We start from the raw sequence: 17323 nt of genomic DNA on the forward strand, positions 1-17323 counted from the left end.
CATAAATTAATATTCTCTAGATTATATTATATTTTTATTTATTTTCTTAAACATTTCCCAATTATTTTTCATTCTGGTTCTAGCCTCACTTGGGAGTTATGGCTGCTGTTTTGACACTTCTGGTTTATAGGACCTAAAACAATCTTCTCTTTAGGAGACCCAATGGTCCTGTAAATATGATCATAAACAGCTATATTTGCAAATTCAAACTCAGGATCATTTGGCAGAATCATTTGTTCAGGTTCATTGACAAGAGCCTTTTAGACTCTCTGTCTTACATTGGCCTGCCCCCTTCCCCTCACTATTACATTTAGGAGGCAAGACTATGTGAGTAGTGGAAGAGACACAGTTTCTCCTCTAGGTACTGCTTCATAAACTCTGAATATCTCTTCCCTGATTGCAAAATGAGGTTTTCTTGTGAGTAGGAAGAGATAATTGCCAGGAAAAATACAATGCGGTATAGGAGAATCCAGGAAATGGAATGTGATATAAAAACAAAAGACATCAATAAAATAATTTTTTGACTAAGTTAACAATTTTAATATGACAATAAATTATGTAATTATGGAACCTAGAAAAAATTAAACTGGATAATTTTCTTCCCTCAATTAGTTCATACTATTGGAAAGAGCAAAAAGAAAACAATCCCCACTATTTTTTTTGAAAAATATTTAATTAATTGATTTAGAATATTTTTCCATGGTTACATGATTCATGTTCTTTCCCTCCACTATTTCCCTCCAGAACCCCCATAGCCAACGAGCAATTCCACTGGGTTTTACATATGTCATTGATCAAGACCTATTTTCATATTATTAATATTTGCATTAGGGATCGCTCAGAGTCTGCATTCCCAATCATGTCCCAGTTGACCCATGTGATCAAGCAGAACAACCCTTACTATTGATAAACTAACATTAGTTTTGCCTGAATTTGAAACAGGTCTGTTGATGCTCTACTCATAAAATCAAACTCATTTCCTTTTATTTTAGTCATTAATGAATTGTTTCAAAGCACATTTGCCTACCTGTCCAAACTCATTACAGTCATGATAGCACTGCATGCAAACTGGTTGCAGGTGTCTAGTGAGGTAATGATGGTGCAGAGAGGACTCCCAAATACCCATTCTCCTCCTCGGGCCCATTGATGAATAAGAAAAGGCATTCCAATAATATGGACCAAATCAGCCACGGCCAGGTTACAGATATATATGTCTGGGATAGTTTTTTTCCTGGATCTGAAATAAATAGAGAAAGACTGATGACTAATCAAAATGCTATTTCTTCCCAAAACTATGACATCTGGAAAAAATCTTCATTATCTGAAAGACCTTTAACATGTTTACTTATTTTTTATTAGATGAAAGAAAAACTGATTTATATAATTTTTATCTTATTCAACAATCTTAAAATTGGTTTAGCCATGTAACTATCTGCCATTTCCATCAAACTCTCCCTACCCCATTTTCTTACCTTCCATTCAGTCTGAACTTGTGATTTCCTGAGTATAGAAAGTCTCTTCCACTGATAGTGATTAACAGCTCTTCTGTGGCATAGTGGATAGAGTACTAAACTTTTAGCCAGGAACTTCTATCTTCTAAATCTTACCTCTGATGTAGTTTTGTAATTCTTAGACCACTTTCCTCTTCTCCAAAATGATGGACCAAATTAGATAGCCTTTATAACTCTTCTAACTTCCCACTTGTAATCTTATCAGAGGTAGAGCTGAAAAAAAGAGCTAGAACTTTATTCTAGTTTTATAATAAAGAATGAGAAGGATGTTAGAGATTGGCTATTCAAAATCCCTCATTTTACAGAATAGGAAACTAGAGCTGAGTAGTTTTTCTAAGGTCACATCGATGGTAAAATACAGTTTATACTTGAACCTGGATAGGCCCTTTGACTCTAAGTTTAGAACACTGACAGTAATTTGCCTGTTATCAAAATACTCAGAATATGTCAAAAGCAGGACTTGATCCTCAGTCTTCCTGACTCTAAGGCTGAACCTCTATTCTACCTTATCATATGCCATAGATACCCAAGTGTAGAATTATCGTGCTGGTTCAGTCACTTTCAGTTGTATCCAACTCTATGTGAGTCCATTTTGAGATTTTCTTTGAAAAGATACTGAAGTGGTTTGCCATTTCCTTCACCAGCTCATTTTACAGATGAGGAAACTGAGGCAAACAGGGATTAAATGACTTGACCAGGGTCATACAGTGAGGAAAATTAATTTTAATGCTGTATCATTTGATTTCTAATTTTAATCTCTAACATGACTTTTTGTGCTTAAGCCTCTCCCACTCCCTAGGTGAGTTCAGAAAGAGGTTTCTCTAGAATGTCTTTGCATTTCTGTGTTAAAGTATTTTCTAAGTTGGGATGGACCTTACTCAATTCAGAGTTTGAGATCAAGATACTTCTATGGAGTGATGAGCTCCTGCCCTTGATTTCCCTCTGTCACATTAAGGTTTGGTGCAACATGGTTGACGAAGGTGAAACTAAACTAGAACAAGGCAAATCTTTTTTCCTAGATTGTCAAGGGCTATTAAAATCTCATGACTAGACCACTTTTGTCAGCTTTCTCAGCTATACCTTAATGATGCTGTCATGTGAGAGCTCTTAGATCCACTTCCTCATTAAATGTCCACCAATTTGAGCTGTCTTTTGATATCTGGGACAGGACTGAATAATAAACTGTTAGAGAGATAGCAGCTGTATTTAAGATGATTCAGGACTTTGCACCTTTGTCTTTGATTACTGAGAGAATTATTGATCATTCTTTTATTGATGATTGCCAGTCTAGTCAATGTATAAATTTTTCATACCTAGGATCCTATCTCTCAGAATTTTTTTCTTTTGTGAGTTATCATTTATTTTTATTTTTATATAATTTAATATATAACACATCAATAATCAAATACATGTTTATTTATTATAAATATAAAATAAATTATGATGATACACTTATCTAAGAGAAATAAATTCTCACATTAGCACTGTCCGCAAACTTCTCTCATTCTTTTTGTCCTTTGTCTTTCCCACCCTTTCCTCCTCCCCAAGAAGGCAGGTAATATGATTTAGGTTATACATATCTTATCATATAACATACACTTTCTGTTCATCATGTTGTGAAACAAGATGCATATTGCTTACATCAGAGAAAAATTCATGGAAGAAATAAAATGAAGAAAGTATGTTTCAATCTGTATTCTGATTATGTCTGTTCCTTCTAGGGTGGTGGATATTCTTTTTTTTTGGTCATGAGTCCCTTGGAGTTGTCCTGGATCCTTGACTTATTGATAATACTTAAGTCATTCACAGTTGACCATGATACATTATTGTTGTTACTGTGTACTATGTTCCCTTTGTTCTACTCACTTTACTTTGCATCACTTCATATTTTGTTTTTCATCTCATAGGGTACAATGGTATTCCATTAAGCTATTCCCCAATTAGTGGATATCCTTTCAGTTTCCAGTTCTTTGCTAACACAAAAAGAGCTGCTCTCAGTATTTTGGAACATATAGTTTCTTTCTCTTTTTCCTTGGTCATCTTAGAAAATAAACCTAATAGTGGTATTACTGGGTCAAACTCTTTGAGTATAGTGCCAGATTATTCTCCAGAATGATTGGATCAGTTTGCAATTCCACCAAAAATATATTAGTGGGGGCAGCTGGGTAGCTCAGTGGAGTGAGAGTCAGGCCTAGAGACAGGAGGTCCTAGGTTCAAACCCGGCCTCAGCCACTTCCCAGCTGTGTGACCCTGGGCAAGTCACTTGACCCCCATTGCCCACCCTTACCAATTTTCCACCTATGAGACAATACATCGAAGTACAAGGGTTTAAAAAAAAACAAAAAACAAAAAAAATATATTAGTGTCTATTTTTCTGCATTCTTTCCATCATCTTCCATTTTGCCCTTTTATCATTTTAGCCAAAATGATAGGTGTGGGATGATACCTTAGAATTGTTTTGATGTGCTTTTCTCTAGTCAATAATGATCTGGACAATTTTTCAAATAGTTATATATAGCTTTGCTTTCTTCATCCAAAAACTGTTTATATCTTTTGACCATTTGTCAATTGGGGAATGGTTCCTAATCATCATAACAGTTAGCAAATGTCTGAGGCTAGATTGGGACTCAGGAAGATGAGTCTTTCTGATTCCAGGTCCAGCACTCTATCTATTGAGTTACCTGGATAGCCTAAGATTAGAATAGTGGGTCCAACTATCCATGTGAACTAATGCTGGATGCACCTTCAGAATTTTCATCAATTGGGGATGGCTGAACAAGTTGTGATATGTGATTATAATGGAATACTATTGTGCCATAAGAAATGATGAATGGGATGATTTCAGAAAAACTGGGAACACATATATGAACTGATGCAAAGTATAATAAACAGAACCAGGAGAGCATTGTACACAGGAACATTAATACTGTATGATTACCAACTGTGAATGTGTTAACTAACATCAACAACATGAGGATCCAAGACAACCTTCCATTCTGAAAAAGGCTCTCTATTGCCATAGAAGGAACTGATGGAATCTGAAAATAAATCAAAGCATATCATTTTCACTTTATTTTCTTCATGAGTTTTTCTTGAACGTCTATCTCCCTTCACAATGTCATATATATATGTATATATATTGCATAATATCACATGTATAACATACTATATTACTTGCTGACTTTGGAGAGAGGGAAGAAGATTTATGCTGTGTAAGGTCAGGAATGATATATTTTCCAATCTCACAATCCTTAGTAATAGCTCCAATTAATACTAGATATCCTAAAACTATCCAGCAACAATCAATTATTTGCATTTGCATTTGCTTCTGGTGTGGAAGATTTATGAATTTTTCTTTCCCCACTGTAGAACTAAGATCAATTCTATTGGTGGTCACTCATAAAAAGGAATTAAAATAGGGGCAGCTAGGTGGCTCAAGGGATAGAGCCAGGTCTAGAGGCAGGATAGCACTTTAAGATTTGCAAAGCATTTCTCTTACAGTCACAGAAATACTAGAAGGTAGATGTTAGAAGTATAACTATCTGTGTTTCACAGTTAAGGAAACTGAGGCTATAAGAGGTTTAATGACTTGATCAGTTTACACAGTTAGTGTCTGTGATGGGAATAAAATCCATTTCTCCTGATTATATATACTCTATCTATTAAATTCTCCTACCTTCATCTTTTTATCCTATTTGTCTAGCATGGTATTTTCAGTAGCAGTTTAATAAATTATTGTTGAATTATTATTTTTATTAACGAATTATTATTTAATGCTACTATCTTAAGTCCTCTGCTCCATCAAAATAGATCTGTCTCCTGCCTTACACTCTTGGCCATGTGAAGGAATTTTGTGCATTTTTTTAGGTCTAGACCTGTGATTTTGTGAGTATGGAGACCTTCTCTTGTGGAAGTAGCCTGTTTGGCAACTGGTTTTTAATTTTCAGTTTCATAAGGCAGCTAAGTAGTGCAGTGAATGGAGCACTGGATCTGGAGTCATGAAGACCTAAGTTCAAATTCAGCCTTGGGTACCTACTAGCTGTATGACACTGGATAAATCACTTAGCCTCTACTTGTCTAAGTTTCTTCAACTATAAAATGGGGATGATGATAATAGCATCTTTCTTGCAAAGTTGTTATGAGAATCAAAAATATAGTACCTTCAAAGAGCTTAGCACGGTGCTTGGCACATAGATATTATGATATTATTTCCTTTCTTCCTTCCTTCTTTTGTTCCTTCCTTCCTTCCTTCTTTCCTTCATTATTGGGGGTGTTGGTAAGGGAGGGAAGGACTGAGAAATTCAGTGCCTTGGCCAGGGTCACAAAGCTAATTTTATGTCAGAAGGAGAACATAAACCTATCTTTCCCTCACTCTGACTGAGATTGGCCCTCCATACTCTATATATTATGCTCCCTAGCTTTCTTTATGTTAGTAATATCCAAGGAATAATTATAGCACATAAAACCAGGGGACAAAATGAGTTTCCATCTGAGGACAACAATGTCCCCCAAATAATTACTGTCTCCCTTCTGTTCCAAAGTAGATTGACTGATGAAGAAAAGGAGGTTGGAGAAATACTTATGTTCTGTTCCCAGTGACTACTGATTTAGTTTTCTAGAACTCCCATGGTATGGTCCCTGCTAATAGTGGGAGGAAGCCAATGGGTAGGGGTGAGGCAGAGGTAACTAGGTAGGAAGTAGTGCATGAAGATTTTTAAGCTCAAAAATAGTATTATTACTATATTTTATCTTTTAATTGGTCCTTATTCAAAGCTTTTTTTGCCTTTGTAGGACTTATTAGTAGTTTACACTTGGCTGGAACAGCCTTCAAGGGATTAGTTTTATCATCTTCCATAATTATGCCCAAATGTTAAGACTTTAGTGGAGATAGTGGTAGATAGCATCATATTCTATAATGAATAATGTATTTATACTTAAGTTAGGACATACACTTTTAGTGATTATGTTCTGATAATTGCCAATGAGATCATTGTATATTTTCTCTACATTGAAAAGTTTGCTGTTTTTGGAGTCAGTGGGGTCAAATTCTGACTGACAATAATTGTGTCATCTTGGAAAAGTTGCTTAGCCTCTGTAGTCCTCAGTTTCTTCATCTGTAAAATGAATATGTTGGACCAGATGGCTCCTAATCTGCTCTAAATCTAGGATCTTATAAATAGTTACCTGTCATTTACTGATAATCAATTATAGCAATGGTAGGTGTTATAATGGACAGAGTGCTAGACCTGGAGTCATGAAGACCTGAGTTTGAATACTTTTTCATTCACTTAATACTTGTGAGATTTTGGACAAGTCACTTAAACTCCCTAAGTCACAGTTTCCTTATCTGTAAAATGAAGGAGTTCTATGTACTTAATGGCCTCCAAGATCCCCTTCCAGATTTAAATCTATGATCCTATTGTATGTGATAAAAGTAATTTTAAAATAGTTCTATTTTTGTTAAAAAGAAGAAAAAAATCTGAATGATGTAGTGATCATAGTATAAACCCTGGATTCTGATCCTGAGAACAAAAAAGATGTTTCTTTAGGAATGTAACAGCTTGGAGATGCCTTAGCAATAAATGCAAGGGATTCCATTCATTAAGTCTTTTATTATTGCAAATGACACTGTGCAAAACCAAAACAACAGGAAAACAAATAATCTAACCTGTTATGTGTGTGTGAAACGCTGTTATCCTTGAGGTTTTGTTCCCCTTGAGTTCTTGTGGTTTTTGCGTCTTATGTGCCTGCTTATTGGTCTTGGTGAAAGAGACTTTTAGAGTATTTTTATGTGTGTGCGTATGTGTGATAAAGTGCAATCATGTTTGAAGGGCTGCTTGTCCCCATCTGCTTACCCAATAGGATGTAGCATCTAAATCTACATTTTGATTTATTTTTCCAAGTCTAATCCCTCTTCACATTTCCTGCTGTCAAGTTTCAATAGATAGCTTTCTTGCACATCCTGAGGGTTTAAGAGAAAAATGAAGAGAGGTGGTTTTGGTTTCTCAGGTTGGAATTATTGTCTAAATGTGTCTCATATTTGACTTCCTATTTATCACTTTCTGCTAGCAGTCAAATAAGAGGCTCTTGAATGTTACTACACATCTGTAAACTCTTACATGTGTAAACTTCACATCTGAAAATTCTTTCCCAAGCTGGTAACTTTTACTCCCAATAGTTGATTTTTTTAATTTAAAAGATAAGGATCCACATTTCATTGATATATTTTGAATGCCACCTTGTATTTTCTTGCCTGGACACCACTTTAGAGCATGCCCTCATCACCCTATTGCAATAGATTGTCAGTGAGTCTGTCTGCCTCAAGTCTCTTCCCATGCCAATCTATCCTACACTCAGCTACCAGAACTAAACTCCACTGGCTCCCTATCACCTCCAAGATCACATACGAGGTGTTTGGCATTCCAAGTGCTTTATCACCTAGCCCCCCCCCCCCTGCCCTGCCTTTCTAGTCTACTTACACTTTATTCCCCAACACATAATCTTTAATCCAGCAACACTAGCCTCCTGACCGCTCCACAAAGAAGATACTTCATCTCTTGGCTCCCAGCATTTTCTTTGGCTTGTCCCCCCTGCCTGGAATGCTCTCCCTCCTCCACACCACTTACAGACTTCCTTGGCTTTCTTTAAATCCCAACTAGAATCCCACCTTCTGCAGGATTCAATCCCTCTGAATTCTGATGCCTTCCCTTTGTTCATTATTTCCTATTAATCCTATATACAGCTTAATTCTATATATTTGTTTGCACACTGTCTCCTCCATTAGATTGTAAGTTCCTTGAGGGGAGGGACCATTTTTTCTCTCTGTCTCCCCAATACTTAGCACATTGCCTGCCATATAGTAATGGTATATATTAATATATACCATTATATTACTATATATTACTATTAATTATATATTATTAAATATTAGTTTATTAATATTTTATATTAATATATTTCTTGACAGTAAGAGAAATGCTTTGCAAACCTTAAAGTGCTATCCTGCCTCCCTCTAGAGCTGGCTCTGTATTATATTAATAAAGTATTGTAGTAACTAAATAAATGTCTATTGATTGTTTGAAGTATAGGAAATTCCTGGATGAGAAAGCTCCTTCTACCAATGCAGGTTAGCAACTCTTCTGTAATTTTGAATATTAGATAATTATCTAAAGTACTGGGGGTCACTTGACCCCCATTGCCCACCTTTACCACTCTTCCACCTAGGAGCCAATACACAGAAGTTAAGGGTTAAAAAAATAAAGTACTGGGGGTTAGGTGATTGGATTAGGGTAATAAAGTCAGGATATGTCACAGAATTACAGAGAAGGCTAACTTGGTCAGGGCTGGAGTGAGAAGCAGCAGGGGACAAGATGCCAGGTCATGAGAGAGGGTCTAAGAAAGAGGAGGATGTGGGTTATTGAAGAAAAACTTGTCTGCCTTCACAATTTTGCCAAGGATGTGTTCTGGCTCAGTAGAATAAGTTATCTATTAGTAGATCACATATAGGAGAGGAAGAAAAAAAAGTGTACACACATATGAACATACATGTGACCTAGCACACATACACATACATGCTATACACATACATGTGTGCATGCATGTATCCAGATAGGTCCAAGTATCTCCTTATATTTTCTGAAATCTCATTTTTGTTATCTGTAATATAGCACAATTGAACTCAGTGGCCGCTAATCTTTAATCTTATGATCCTTACATTTTCTGGACTGGTTTTCTTCTGTTATTGCTCTATATCTGACTGAAGTTATATCTCTGTACAGCTACACACAAATATCCTGAAAGCAACGTCTTTTTTTGTGTATGAATCTGTCTCTTTCCCTTGTAGTTACACGAAAGACAATGAACATCCCATTTTTTTCCTCTTCTGAAAGTGACTCACTGGACACATGATTATTGTTAGAATATTAAGGCAGTGAGAGATGAATCCAGTGATTTCTTTAGGATGAGGAATTCTATTCACCCTTCCACGAATGCAAAGATTGATCATAACCCTATTATGACTTAATGTGATAAGTTGCTGGGAGTTGTCTGAAGTGGCTGTTGTTCAGTCATTTCAGTTGTTTTTTCAGAAATTTTTTGTGTGTCACTTTTTGTGACCCCCTTTGGGGTTTTCTTGGCAGAGATATTTGGGTAGTTTTCTATTTCCTTTTCTGGCTTATTTTATAGATGAAGAAACTGAGGCAAACAGAATTAAATGACTTGCCTAGGGTCATACAACTAGTAAGTATTTGGGATGAGATTTGTTCTGAGGAAGATGAGCCTTCCTGGTCCCAATCCTGGTGCTCTATCCACTCTGCCACCCAGCTGACCTTATCACCTGTGCTTTGGCTTCTTCATCCAAGCCTAGTTACTCATCTGCTATGCCATGATGCCTATTCATATGTTATGTGACATACTGGATAAAGTTCTGGGCTTGGAGTCAGAAGATCTGGGGTCAAATTCCTACCTTGGACACTTACCAGCTGTGTGACCCTGGATTAGTCTCTTAAAATCTTATTTTCATTATCTATAGTTGACTGTTGAACTCAGTGGCCTCTAATCTTTAATCCTATCACCCTTCAGTTTGTCATCATTTCAGTTCAATTTCCCATACATATTTCTAGTCTTCTTTTGGTAAAAACAGGCATATATTCTCAGTTTATCAGTTCTCCCTCTGACTTACAGGTCTATTGTTTTCTGTCTTTCTAATATAATTACATATGTATAAATGCGAGATTTCTTTTTCCCATATTCAAATAGATTTAATACTTTTCACTTCAGAGATAAGAATGCTAAAAAAAGTATAATAGAGCTCTTTGTAAAAATATGGCATTAGCTAAATACCTAGCAATAAAAGATGAGCATTAAGTTGCTTTGATATGCCACTTGGCAGATTGAAGCATTCATTTTTAAAACTGCATTAATATTTCTTTAGCTAAAAAGCCTGATTCTTTTCTCATGAAACCATCAAATGAGGATGAGGTGAAGAAAGGAGAGATTTTTACCAAGAGTAAAAACAATCAATATATGGATTCAAGATTTCTCTTGGTTAAGCAATTCTTTACTGCATTTGGAGTCATCATGCTTCTATGTGTCATTAGTTCAGGGTTTATTTTTATTAGAGGATTTGCTTTCGGTGTTCATTACTTTCTTCCAACCATATTTTTACAGGTAGTTTTAAGGGTAAGAAGAATAGAGTTACTTACTTAATCTTGGTGTGATAGAACATGTCAAAAAAGCCCCTACAGCCAAAATAATCATCACACCACTTTGCCATGGTGTGGACCTTGAAATTCTACCATTAAACAGTCATTCCTTTAAACTTTGCAGTATTCAAGATATATTGATTAAAACTTTAAATACTCTTGGAAGAGGTAGGCCATATGTGAATTAGGCAACAGATAGGATATTGTTTGTTTAGGAGAGGAGAAGAGATGGACACTTATCCACTGTGGGATCTTAGCAAATCACTTTGCCCCAGTTTCTTCTGTATAATAAAGAGCTTATTTTGGACAAACAAAATGAATGCAACCAAGATTAGGAGGGAAACAACAAACTGGGAAAAAATTTTATAACAAATTTCTCTGATAAAGGTCTAATTTCTCAAATTTGTAGAGAACTGAGTCAAATTTATAAGAATACAAGCCATTCCTCAATTGACAATTGCTCAAAGAGTATGAACATGCAATTTTCAGATGAAGAAATCAAAACTATCAATAATTGTATGAAAAAATGTTCTAAATCACTCTTGATTAGAGTAATGCAAATTTAAACAACCGTGAAGTACCACTTCACACCTATCAGATTGGCCAATATTGCAGTAAAGGAAAATGGTAAATATTGGAGGACATTTGGCAAAATTGGGACACTAATGCATTGTTGGTGGGGTTGTGAACTGATCCAACCATTCTGGAGGGCAATTTGGAACTATGAGCAAAGGGCTATAAAATTGTGCATACCCTTTGATCTTGTACAACCGCTACTGGATCTGTATTCCAAAGAGATAATAAAAAAGGGAAAAGGACCTATGTATGCAAAAATATTTATAGTTGGTTTTTTTGTGTGGTGGCAAAGAATTAGAAATTGATAGAATGTCCATCAATTGGGGAGTAGCTGAACAAATTGTGGGAAAATTGGTAATGGAATACTGTTGTGCTATAAGAAATGATAAGGAAAATGATTCCAGAAAAAGCTGGAACTGATGCAGAGCAAATAAGTGGAACTGGGAGAACATTATACACAATAACAGCAATATTGGATGATGATTATCTGTGAAAACTTGGCTACTCTCAGCAATGCAATGGTCTGGGACAATCCTGAAAGACAAGACACAGAATGCTCTCCACCTCCAGAGAAAGAGTTGGAGTCATCTTTTATATCAGTGTATTATGGTTTTATTTTGGGAGTTTGGTTATGTATGAGTTTGCTCTTACTACAGTGACTAGTGTGGAAGTGTATTTACATGAAAATAAAAATAAAATTAAAAAAGAAAATGCTAAAAGCAAAAAAAGGCTTAGACTTGATGGTCTTTAAGGTTCCTTCTAGCTTTAAACACATGACTATGTCTATGGTTATATAGAAGAATACCAAAGACAGCCTCTGAGTTTAGCTTTGTCTTTGGTTGGCCTCATTTATTTCTTACTGTACCCCAAAATCTGAGTCAGGAAGACCTAAGTTCAAATCCAGACTCAGGTGTGACCCTGGGCAATTCACTTAAGGTCTGTTTGTTTCAGTTAAAAAATTTAATAAAATTTATTTTCCCAATTACCCATCATTTTCAACATACATTTCGCAAAATTATAAGATTCAAAAAGTCCCCCTCTTTGCCTTACCTCTACCCTCTCAGAGATAGTAAGCCATTTGATGTGAGTTATACATGTATTATCATGTAAAATATACTTCCATATTTGTAATTGTTCTAAAATAATAATTATATAGAACCAAAACCCCCAAGTTGAAACACAAATAAACTAATATGAAAAATTGTATGCTTTGATCTCCATTCTGAATGACTTCAACAGTTCTTTCACTGGAGGTGGAAATCATTCTTTGTCATAGTTCCTTTGGAATTATCCTGGATCATTATATTGCTGAGAGTATCTAAGTCCTCTTCCCTTCTATTATTCTACCTCCCCAACCCCATCTTATTCCCCTCCTACTGATTTTTAAGGAATGTTATTCTTCCATGAGCTTTTAAACTGACTTTTCCACTTTGGTCACTTGTACTTTTTAAAAAAAACTCTTTTCTTCATTGGATTTTTGTACCTCTTTTTCCATTTGGACAATTCTGTTTTGTGTTGCTTTCATTTCTCTTCCCAATTTTTTCTCTGCCTCTCTTATTTGGTTTTTGAACTCTTCCAGAGCCTGAGACCAATTCACATATTTTTTTGAAGTTTTTCATATAGCTGCTTTGATCTCTCAGTTCCCTTCTGAGTCTGTGCCTTGCTCTTCTTTTGCCTCCATAAAAATTTTCTATGGTTGGGTGTTTTTTATAATTTTCTCATTTTTTCCCTAGCCTTTCAAAAAAAACTTTTATTTTTATCTTAAAAGTGGGATTTGTTCTTAGAGTAAATGGGCACTATGAGAATTCCTTCTGTTTTTTCCTTGCTGTTACCCTCAGCCAAAGTTCTGGGGTTTTGCAGGTTTCAGTTCTTGCAAGGTGATGTGATGACCTGTGTGCTGGGTGTTCTGAAAGCCACCTTACATCTCTGATTCAGTCTCCCCCAGGGGTTGCTGATGGCATGTAGGGCCTTGGTTTTACCTGTTTATTCTAGGCTTCAGTTTCCTCATCTATATAATGGGCTGGAGAAGGAAATGGTGAACCACTTCAGTAACTTTGTCAAGAAAATTCCACAGACAATATGGTTCATAGGGTCACAAACTGTTGAATGTGACCGAATGATTGAATAACAAATACTCCAAAATATATTCTCTGCTAGATTCAGCTTGTTCATCTAATAGTCATTCCCTATATTTACCAAGCATATGTATTACTTTATACTGTTCCCTTAACTGGAATGCCCTAAAATGCTTTCTCCTCTCCTTTCTACCTACATATTCTTGAAGTCTTACCTCTGTCATGAATTCCACCTTGGACAGTATCTTTTTTTTGTGACCTTTTATAACAATCATTCCACCTATTATTCATTTTACACGGTTATTTTCTCTATTGTATTGCTCTCAAATAACTTTATGTGTGTAATCTTGACTTCCTAGCTAGTTTGTGAACTTCACACTGATATTAAAATTCTTTTGTTCCACCTAGTTGTGTTATAGCAAAATCCAGGGCTTTCAGTGGGCACTTAATAAATATTTATTCAACTTATTAAGTAGCTATTTTCAGAAATAATTTTTCCTTCCCTTGGTGGTGATTCCCATATTTTGACAATGGGAAGATGGATTTTTAGTTAGTACTTTATGTGCAATGAATGATCAAATCCTTTGTAAGAAAATTTGTCAGGTTTTTCAGTTGTTGATGATTCAATAGTACATAAAAATGCTAAGGGGGGCAGGTCCTCTTAAGTGAGTCAATAAATATACTATGGCAGTCACAGAAGAACTGGGGACCCCTAACTCTAATTTTAATCTAAAGCAATGAAAAAATAGAGTTTGATTTTTGAAATTTCACTTTACAGGCACCATTTCAGAATGTATCTGAATTTGGATTATTATCATTTCTTAGACATCTCATGCACTCATTTTCAGATGTTTTTAAAATTTTTTCTGAAAGTGTCTAGAGAAGCCACTTTCCAAACAACAGCAATATTAAGACTTCAGAGATGAGAGAAGTATGAGTTTCTAAGGCATTCTGAGTGATAAGAGAGCCTTATTGGAGAAGGCGTGAAATCTTAGGCTATTTTAGTCTAAATAATTGACTCAGTCAAGGCAGTGGCATTGCTGTGGGAAAGCATACATTGAAAGGCTATTAATGACTAACTGCTCCATAATTAGTTGTGCAGTGATCCAAATTAGGGGTTAAAATGAACTAGATCATAATTTAGATAGATCTGTGATCCTGAACATTTAAACATGGGCAAAGATCCTAAGGGAATAGGTGGATGACTGTAGCAGATCCCAATCATACCTATAGAAGAGTTAAAAGAAAATCATTCATGATTTCATAGATTTTAAGCTAGATGGGACATTCAAGTTCAAGAAGTTCAGAACCTTCAGTTTTACAGATGAGGAAATTCAGGCTCAGAGAAATTAAACATTTTGCTCAGGATCACAAATCCTAGTTGCCCCATTTTTGTCCAGTATCCAAAGTTAGTTCATCTAAATCTGCCACCTTCTCTAAGAACAGCACCCTATCCACTAGACCATGCTGCCTTTATTATCTCTGGTTTGATTGGGATAAGATTAAATAAAATAGGAATTTTAGAGATTAGAGGGAATTTAACAATCACCTAGTAAAACTCTCTCAATTTTTACGGATTAAAGAAATTGAAACTCACAGAGTTTAAGTTGTTTGTCTAAAGTAACATACCTAGAAAGAGGCAGAACTAGGTTCTTGATAAGAAATGCTCATTAAGCAATAAAGAGCATAAAGTGAACTTTAAGCTTATAAATTAATTGAGATGGGAAGGTTGCTTTTCTGCAAACAAAGGAATTTTTATAATTCTATAGACATGGCTGAAATTTGGTTTGAGAGAGCCAGAATTAATTTAGGGAGAGAGGATTTGAGGATATGATGAGAAGTTAGTTTAATAGTTGCAGGAGGTTCTCAGTTTGGCTTATATTAAGATAGTTTTTACTAAAAGGGAAAGTCAACCATCTGGTTGCCTTGTATTCTCTGGAGATCAGAAGGCATCTGTCTGTTTTCAGTGTATAGAGTTGATAATTATTTCAGTTTTTGATCTACTACTCAGATGAAAATTTTCTCTAGGGAGCAGTTCTCTCGTGACTCATCTTTAAAATCTGATGGGTAGCCAGACTATGTACTTTGGAGATTTGTGATTCCATCCTCCTGAGAACTTCATCCTTGAAAAAAATCTCCAAAGCCTTAGTAGGTTGTTTTTTAGGGCTTGAAAATGCATTCCTCTGCAACCAACCTTTCAGTAATGAGTCACTTCAAACTTATGTGTGCTGGTTTAGAGATTATTGACATGTAGTCTGTCACCTGGCCTGTACTCAGAGACTTCTTCTTAGCTTGGAAGTATTTGCCAGAGTTTGCACTTGTCTATCATAGCCTTCTAGAGTCCCAACTTCACTTTCTTGCTCTAATGAGGTATGAGTCAGACTTAATGTAAAATAGTATAATCTTTCTGATGAACAATTTGCTTATGTATTAAAGATGCTTCAACTTTAACCCCTTTAAAAATTCATCAACATACACTGAATATTATTTCGTACCCCGGAATTATGTACAAGATGCAGCCAGAGTCTTAGCTGCTATACTTACCTGATATAGTTTTACTGCCTGAAAATGTGTATTTTAGGAAATATTTCAAAGACGTAAGTGCATTAAGTACAAAATTGTGGGAAGAAAGTCTTGTTTTGAGATTAGAGTTTAAAGCTATTAAGAAAAAAAAGAAATGAGGTTTTACATTTATTTTCATACCTTATTATAGTGAACACAATGAGAATATTGCCTACTAGGCCTGTGGAACAGAGAATTCCAATCAAGGAAGGAAGGATGATGGTCTCTGCTGTACTGATGCTCTGGTAAGAGAACTCTCTGTTCTGGGAGAGGTTCAAAGGGATGGAGGTGGTGTTCCAAAAAGAGGGCTGAAATGAATTCATCCTTCATGAACTTCTGCAGCTAAAGCTGGAACAGCAACAGAAAAAGTGAATTATTCACTGAATGTTGCAATATATATATAATGTGAATCTTTCACTTTTCAATACTGAATGCTTATAAAGCTAAGTTGAGAGTTATAAATTAACTTGCAGATGGATTCTGACACATTATGGGGGCACGGTAGGGCTAAGTAAGGGATGTTTGGAAAATATGTCCTCAACCAAATTTGGATAAAAAAGAAAAATTCATTTAATCATATGGAAGTTAATGTTAGAAAACATAAATTTCAATTCATATTCTTTTTTCTATTGATCTTTTTTGTTGACTCAGGTTAATTTCTTATACATTTTAAAGTCAAATTCATTTATTTCAACATTTTTTTCCACTCAGGGCAGCCATTGGCTATGATAACTTTAATCTATTTGTACTTCATGATGCCAAAACACAACTAATTTAGGCAATATTTCATCCAAATCTATTGTCACACATTGATACATTGGTTGCAAGGACAAAGAACATGGATTTGGACTGACTTCTTGTCCAAACTGACAAGATTTTGGCACTGACTTAACTTAATGACAAAGATGGTGTTTCACAGACACAAAATATTGTGGCTATTTGAAACCACCCATATAATTTTTAAAACTATGAATTTGTTTTAGCAATGCTTTGACTAAGCCACTAAGGGAAAACTATAGGCACAAAATTATAGTTTAAGAGCACTCTTGTTACACATTTGCATAACAATTCAAAGTGAGATATACACCAGCAACCAGAAACATCATTTCTAAAAGCTCTTGGTTAATTCTAAGAGTTTAAAGTAATCAACCAATAAGTATTTCTTAAGAACCTATTATATGCCAGGTACTCTGCTTGGTATTAAATAAAGTCTGCTCAGTCAAAATAATATTTGGGAGTGACTTTTGAGTGTGGCATATTATTATATATTCTTAGAAATGATAACTCAAATAAAGATATATCCAAATTTTCCTAAAGAATTATGTATGGGCATTTTAATTACCCACCATACCATCATTATGTAGTCTAGAACCTCCGCTTTCCCCAAAGATAGCCT

At 35.3% G+C, this 17323-nt stretch overlaps 1 protein-coding gene across 1 annotated transcript in view; it reads right to left on the minus strand.

Moving 5' to 3' along the window:
* MCHR2 (melanin concentrating hormone receptor 2) overlaps positions 1 to 16250 on the minus strand; it is a 31240-nt gene extending 14990 nt beyond the window's left edge. The window contains exons 1-2 of the mRNA XM_044676649.1: positions 16069 to 16250; positions 1028 to 1237 (exon numbers count right to left, since the gene is read on the minus strand). Coding sequence (XP_044532584.1) covers positions 1028 to 1237; positions 16069 to 16250 — 392 coding nt within the window. The remainder of the gene's footprint in view (positions 1 to 1027; positions 1238 to 16068) is intronic.
* Between the last annotated feature and the right edge of the window lie 1073 nt (positions 16251 to 17323).

Source organism: Gracilinanus agilis, chromosome 4 (assembly GCF_016433145.1).
Source record: "Gracilinanus agilis isolate LMUSP501 chromosome 4, AgileGrace, whole genome shotgun sequence".
Lineage (NCBI taxonomy): Eukaryota > Metazoa > Chordata > Mammalia > Didelphimorphia > Didelphidae > Gracilinanus > Gracilinanus agilis.